Consider the following 7,834-nt stretch of genomic DNA (forward strand, 5'->3'; position numbering starts at 1 on the left):
CCTGCCTAAAAGTTGGGCCATTGTGTCTTTACTTCAGCTACAGAATAAACAGGGTCAAGACTAAAACTCCTCCATTGTTTTCAGTGTTCATCTACCACCAGCTAAAGATTCCTGAAATACCCAAGAAAAACTTTAAATGTGACTAGGTATCTCAGCGGACTTTATATATAATGGTAGAGGATTAAATCCTGACTCCCTTAAGTTAACCACAGACCTCCCAGCAACTTCATTAAGACCTGAAATTCCCCCACAAAGGTTTTCTTCTCCAGTTTATCATTTAATATTCTATACAAAAGTCATTATTGTCAAATGACTGGTCAGTGTTCTATGTGGAATAAATTGGTGATCTCTATCTAGTTTATACATAAACAGCTATTACATTTGGAACTTACTAACATCCTTATTGACCAGTTCACTTTTGAAGACAAAGGTTTAATAGTCATGTAAGAAAGGGTCTACTGTAGCATATTACTCTTGGTCTCAGTGGATTAGTGTAGAGTTATATTGACAGAGCACTGTGGAGAAGTTGGTGTTGCCATTGGCTATGCTTTTTTGCCTCATTCTATGAATAAACTGAGGACATAAGGGTCCAGTGTTGTCAATCTACACCACTGTTAACAAGCACTCAATTTTCTTTTTTAAAAATGGACTGTGAATTAATTTTCTTTTCTAGGGTGTTACACTCCTAAAGTTATTTAAATATGGCTTATTCTAGATTCTTTTTTGTAATATGCATAAAATTCTTAATCACCTGTGAAATTTAATATCTTTACATTTTGCATTTCATTAGCTGTCTAGTGAATGTGTCAATTAAATACGTTTGGAAGGCTAGTACTTGATGACACATACAATAAATACCACTGAGGACTTTTTCTGTTTCATTTAACTTAGCAATAATAAACACTTCATGAGCAACCTTTTAGCAGTCAAGAACACTTTTGCAGCCTTTTCTATCTGTAAGTGCTTGGCTAAATGATGAAACTGAAAACAGGGGACCCAATGAGTCTGACTGATTGCCTTCATTTAATTTCCTGGTTGAAAATGTAGTAATTGGCATAAGGAATTACCTCAGTATATAACCAAAAAATAAGTGTATTGTGTAGATCAGTGGGGTCAAATATTTACACTTTATCTTGTAAGTGTCCAACCTAGTGGTATGATCCAGCCTGTCTGATCTACAGACTTCAGAGTGAACCATGCAAGACTTAGGTAAGTTTCAATTTGCAGCTGTTTTATGGAGTTCCTTTGTGTTTTATGCTCACTCCCTGTATGGACTTTCATGTTTTGGCAAATTCATCCAGAACCCAAGCTAACTTGTTTAGAACTATACTGGCTATCTCAACCCAACATCACATGTGTTTTGTAGACATTACCTAAGAATTATAAGAGGGAAAAAGAGAATAGTATTGTATACAGAAGAAAAAGAAACAGAAACACTCAGAAAAATAAGGTAGGCCCAGATCTACAGAAGGATAAACCTCCCTAAAATGGGATTTAGGTAGAAGTGTGGTATCTAGGTTCAGACACGAAACCAGGCCTTAAGTGCATGAAGTTCCCATAGGCATCTAAGTTTTCACCAGGAGAGTTCCCTAGGCACCTACAGTTCTTCTGTGTATATCCAGAGCTGGATGCATCTGCTCAAAGATAAGTAGCTCAATATTTATCACATGCCTCAAACCAGATGTTTCTTCATTCAACTTTCCTAAGGCTGTTGGACAGAAGTTACATCTGTGATGCAAATGCATATCTGTCCATGGCCCTCAGGGCCCACTGTGGTAGGCTGAACTGAATTCTACACAAAACATTGTAGCATGGGTATTTTCTGTCAAAAGCATTGGGGATTGTTGTTTCACCCCTGTCATCTTTAATAATTCTTCAGTAATTTCTTCAATAGTTCTTGTTCAGGGTGTGATAGACTTGGGTTCAATCCCATCAGCATTGGTTGGAAATGATCCAAACCCATTATTTTACCTCCCAAGAATGGGCTCCAACAATCTGGCAGCTGGCCATTCTGTCATAGACACAAGACACCATCCTTTCCTGGTGAAGTTATTCTACTACGTAGAAAAGAAGGCTTTTTTTGCTAAAGAGAAGAAGCAAAAAAGGCTGTGATGTTTAGTCCAGGGCACTCCCTTGAGAGAAGGGAAACTTGATTCCAGTCCTGGCTCCAAGGAGCATTGTATGTTGTCAATGGACAATTCAGTGTTAAAATGCAAAGAATCTTTAAAGTAGGAACTGGAACCCAGGTTTCCCATCCCCCAGATGAACAAGTTGCCTCTTGTTTCCTGCCTCTGACCCAGAATATCTTGAATTCTCTCTTTCTTAGAGGGACACTTCAACAGTAGAGGTAGAGAGTGGTATGGTCTGGGGCCAGCACCAACAATCATCGGTTGTTGGCACTGGCCCTGAGACCTTCCTGGGGCCAGTGTGAGTTCTTGGTGTGATCCCAGGCTGGATCTGATTGTTGACCCAGACCAATGTTCAACTTGCCAGCACTGGGGGAGCTCAGGATCATTCTCCTTTCAAGTAGAAGGGAAGAGTTGGGATCTGTTCTCTGATCCTAAAATGCTCTTCCTAGCAGGCACGTTGGGAAGGAGGCAGGATTATTTGGATCAGGGATCAAATCCCATGGTGTCTTTGTCAATGTGTGTCAGGGGCCCCGGGAAAGGGATTCTGCTTGCAGGCGCATGAGAAAAGTATTGTTCAAAGTTGAAAATTGAATTGCTTTCAGATCTCTTAAACCGGTAAAATTAACGTTAGGAATTTAGGAGATTAGTGGGGGAGGTGCTGAGGGCCCAAAAAGGTAGAGGATATGGGAATCCACGAGGGATGGTTGTACCTTAAGGGGAGGATCCTCCAGGCTCAGAGTGTGACAAACCCCGAGAGAAAGAAGGGGAGTAAGAGTGCTCTGAAACCCCCATGGCTCAGCAAAGGGATTCGAGGTTGCCTGAGGGCCAAAAGGGAGGCATACACCCGGTGGAAGGGAGGGGCTATCACAAAGGAGGAATACTCCTTGGCCCACGAGTGTAGGAGGGCCATTAGGAAGGCCAAGGCGGGGGTAGAGCTCAGGCTAGCGACCAGGATTAAGGACAACAAAAAGTCCTTCTTCAAATACATTGGGAGTACAAAGAGGGCACCGGGTAATGTAGGAGCCCTGCGGGACTCAAATGGTAATCTTGTGGCTACGCCAGATGAGAAAGCTGAAATTTTTAACAAGTTCTTTGCCTCTCTTTTGTTGGACAGGGACCAGGACAGCTCTCCCACCACAGGTAGGGGCAGTCTTGGGGATAGCACTGCCAGGCCTCAGGTCTGCACAGAATTAGTTAGGGATCTTCTGGAAGGGCTGGATGTTTTTAAAATTGTGAGCCCTGATGCCCTTCACCCACTGATGTTGAGAGAGCTGGTGAGGGTCATTATTGTGCTCTTAGCCTGGTTTTATGAGTGATCATGGTCCATGGGCCAGGTGCCTGGAGACTGGAAACTAGCTAATGTGGTCCCCATTCATAGGAAAGGGAGAAAGGAGGACCCAGGAAACTATAGGCCCATAAGCCTCACATCGGTCTTGGGGAAAATCCTTGAAAAAATTATCAAGGATCACATCTGTGAGGGACCAGCAGGGGAGATCATGCCCAGGGGAAATCAACATGGGTTCATCAAAGGCAGGTCCTGCCAGACCAACCCAATGGCCTTTTATGACCAGGTAGCTAAATCCCTGGATGACGGTGTTGCCGTGGACGTAGTCTTTCTGGACTTTAAGAAGGTCTTTGACACTGTCTCTCACCCCATTCTCATTCATAAATTGAGCGAGTGTGGCATTGATGCCTACACAGTTGGATGGGTCAAAAATTGGCTGATGGGGCACACCCAGAGAGTGGTGGTGGATGGGTCATACGGGACCTGGCAGGATGTGAATAGTGGGGTCCCCCAGGGCTCGGTCCTGGGGCCTATACTGTTCAACATCTTCATCAGTGACTTGGACGAGGGGGTGAAAAACACATTGTCCAAGTTTGCTGATGACACCAAGATGTGGGGAGAGGTAGGCATGGTCGAAGGGAGAGAGAAGCTGAAATTAGATTTAGACAGACTACAGAAGTGGGCGGATCGTAACAGGATAGGGTTCAATGTAGATAAATGCAGGGTGCTGCACCTGGGAAGAAGGAATCCACAGCATACATACAAGTTGAGGAGCTCCCCCCTTGAAAGCACAGAGGCGGAAAGGGATCTTGGAGTCATTATTGACTCCAAGATGAACATGAGCTGCCAATGCCAGACCACAGCCAGCAAAGCCAACAGCACCTTGCCATGCATCCGAAGATCCATCTCAAGCCGGTCCAGAGAGGTGATACTCCCCCTCTGCACGACATTGGTCAGGCCACAGTTGGAGTATTGTGTTCAGTTCTGGGCACTGCACTTTAAGAAGGATGTGGCCAGCCTTGAGAGGGTTTAGAGGAGGGCCACCCGCTTGGTTGGAGAGCAACAGGACAAGCCCTATGAGGAGAGGCTGAGGGACCTGAACCTGTTCAACCTCAGCAAGCAGAGGCTATGGGGGGATTTGATGGCTGCCTACAAACTCATTAGGGGAGATCAGCAGCAAATAGGTAGGGTTCTTTTCCTCCCAGCAGCACCTGGGTTGATGAGGAACAATGGCCGGAAGTTAGAGATTAGGAGGCACTTTTTCACTATTATGGTGGCTAGGATCTGGAACCAACTTCCTAGGGAAATGGTCTTCGCTCCTACCTTGGGTAAATTCAAAAAGATGTTGGATGAATACCTGTCTGGGGTTGTGTGATCCCAGCATGTGCTCCGGCTAGTGGCGGGGGGTTAGACTAGATGATCTGTTTGGGTCCCTTCTGACCCCTAACTAGTATGAAACAATGTAACTATGAAACATTGTTTCAGACCCTTTGTTGCATTGGACAGAGAAGGGTGTTCAAAGAGCAACTGGTCAAAGGAAAAAATGTAAGAATTGTACCTGTTTTAGAGTTGTTCAAATCCAATGGAGATAAACAGTAAATAAAAAAAAAATCTAAATGAGTTCAGTCTGATTTTATGTAAACTAATATGCACATCTTTAAAAACTCTACCTGCTTTGTGCTAAATGATACCATTTATGGTAATTTCAGTAAAAAATCCAAGTTTGAATTAATCTGAAAGTTGGGCTATTCTGTCACCCACAAAGAAGGTCTCTCTAGGTTAGGGTTGTGACAGACTGAAGGAATGCAGTGGGGGAAGTATCATTGCCACTGCTTCTGCTTTATTTTTCCGTGGAAAAATAAATATAAGAGTTTATGTCTCCAAGGCTGTCAGTTTTTTCCACTTGAAAAGAAAAATAAAAATCAACCACATGTTCAAACTGGTCCTAATTATTACAGACTAGGCTTCCTATGTTCTTTCTAGATCATCTTTCCCCACCAAACTTGTTCTACAAAATATTTCTTGCATTAAATGACAGTAAGAACTTTTTTGTATGATTTGTACTTTGTACTAAGATGGCCTACTTTACACACAAAACTGGTACTATTCTATAGATTGAATAGGCTTTGCAGCTCTGTGAACCATGACATGTTCAAGTGTTAGTTTGTAAATTGAGAGTGGCATATCCAGTATAAGAATAGTAGTATGTGTAACCTCTAGCATTTTACATCTTATTTCCCCCCCTCAGGTTCTCCTGCCCTTACTGGCACTGGAACTATTGCTGTCACGGTGGATGATGTCAATGACAATGTCCCCACATTTGCCTTTAATATGTACTCCACCACTATTCCAGAAGATGCACCCACAGGGACAGACATTTTGCTAGTAAATTCCTCGGATGCCGATGCTTCAGTTAATGCAGTTATCAGGTATGGCCTTGTCTATTGCTATATTTAATACTGTGTGGTGCATTGCTTTAGGATGAATGGCTTTCCTACTGTTTATCACCAACACCAGAAGTACTTGAAACACAAAAGAATGGTGATTTGTGTGGACTAACCGTATTTTGGGAAACCTGGCATTTTTAATAAATATGTAGGGTGGTAACATGGATACGCAGAACTGTAAATTTTATTTAAAAATCTGCCAAGTTAAAAGCAAATAAAATTTAATTCTGCCCTACATTTGCTAATTTTTAAAATCTGGCTGTCTACATACACATAGAAAATATGAATAAATATGTGGTGTGAACTCTATAAGTTGGAGTATTGTATGCAATCATATAGGTCAAAAAAATGAAAATGACTGGGACTGTCCCTGGTGAAAAGGAACAGGCAAAAAATTTGTCACCTAAGAGATTTATATAGCCTTTAAAAAAAGATGAATGGTACACTTAATGGGATCATTTCAGCCCTGAGCTTCAGATTAAATGAGATGTAATTAGATATAAAGTTTGTAAACTTGTAATTAAGAATTTGTAAAGTATTTCTGTGCATTGCGGTGGAAATTATTAGAGAAATTTTATTTGAGAGACTGACAAGACTGATGCATTTAAATTTGGTGGTTTTTGAATTTGAGTAGGATTTACATTTCACCATTCCTATTATAGTATTGTAGGACTCTTAAGTAAGTTCTGATTTCATGCCATATTTTAAACCTAGTTTGAAAACTAGTTACACTTTATATCAGTGGTGCCCAACCTTTTTGGTCTTTGGGCCTGATCCATTGCATTGTGCCAACCCAGTCAGGGTTGATGCAGCCATGCGGGAATATGCATCAAGCTGTGGCTGGGTCATTGCCACACAACTGCGTCAGGCCCCTGCTCAATCCAGCTACACAGGAAGAAGCTCAATCTCTTTGAGCTCTCCCAGCCTGGATGGGGCTGAGCCAGCCATGGGAGGCTTTGAAATTTGGCTGCAGGGGGTCAGTAGCAGTGTTAATTGCCACCACTTCCCCCACTCCCACACACCATCAAATTTAAGGAGTTGTGGGATACCTGTGAGCCAATTTATGGGTTCTCTGTGGGTGAGGTCTAGCCTGCAGGCTGGGGAGTTGAGCACCCCTGCTTTACAGGACCGATGTATAATATCATGTCTGAAAGGTAGATTCATGATACTAATTTTAATCATTTCTATATTAATATGTTTCTATATTAATTAGCAGTTAAAATGCCATCCAAGGTACATCTCTTCACTACAGCAGATGCTGCAAGCCATCGAAAGTTGAGTAAGTTGTAGATGCAGAAATACCATTGCCCATCTTGCAGTCCCATTCATTTCTGTTCATGTGGCAAACACTTTTGGCTTATTGCCAACACACTTTTGGTTTCATTGAACAAATCCGCAACTATCTACTGCCTTTAGACAGACAAATATACAAAAACAACACAAGGCAAAAAGTAAGTTGTTTTATCCCATTCAGAAACCTGATATAAAGGCAGGGTTTGGCATTGTTGCTTTATGTGCCAAATGACTTGTACAACTCAGCTTACACATTTCTTAACTGCGGAAAATTTCTACTGTTGGGCACTGGCAATAACCAGTTTCAGAGACAAGAGTAATGAAGATGTTAAGTGGAAGTGACAAGCTAAACATTACCCACTGAGAGTTGTTTTGTTGTTAATGGAGTGCAAAGCAGTCTGGTATTACTTATTAATCAGTCTGTGCTATTCATGAAAGCTAGTAGGTAATCCCTTCCCACTAAACTTTTGTGAATACAAACACTTATATCGCTGTTCCTTTAAATGCACAGGAGGCTGATAAAATATAAGTTCCTTTAAATCAGGAGTGGGCAATTATTTTGGGCAGAGGGCTGCTTACTGAGTTTTGGCAAGTCATCGAGTGCTGCATGACAGGCAGCCAGGGGCAGGTAAATATTAATTTTATAAAATTTTTAGGGGCCCCATGGGCCAGATAGAATG

The 7,834-nt window shown here is 42.1% G+C and overlaps 1 protein-coding gene across 1 annotated transcript in view; it reads left to right on the top strand.

Annotated features, from left to right (window-relative positions):
- The window catches only part of FAT4 (FAT atypical cadherin 4), a 236,424-nt gene that overhangs the window by 169,510 nt on the left and 59,080 nt on the right, over window positions 1-7,834 (top strand). The window contains exon 7 of the mRNA XM_019534025.1: window positions 5,663-5,843. Within this exon, the coding sequence (XP_019389570.1) occupies window positions 5,663-5,843 (181 nt within the window). The remainder of the gene's footprint in view (window positions 1-5,662; window positions 5,844-7,834) is intronic.

The sequence above is a fragment of the Crocodylus porosus genome, unplaced genomic scaffold (genome assembly GCF_001723895.1).
Source record: "Crocodylus porosus isolate Cpor-Errol unplaced genomic scaffold, CroPor_comp1, whole genome shotgun sequence".
Taxonomy (NCBI): domain Eukaryota; kingdom Metazoa; phylum Chordata; order Crocodylia; family Crocodylidae; genus Crocodylus; species Crocodylus porosus.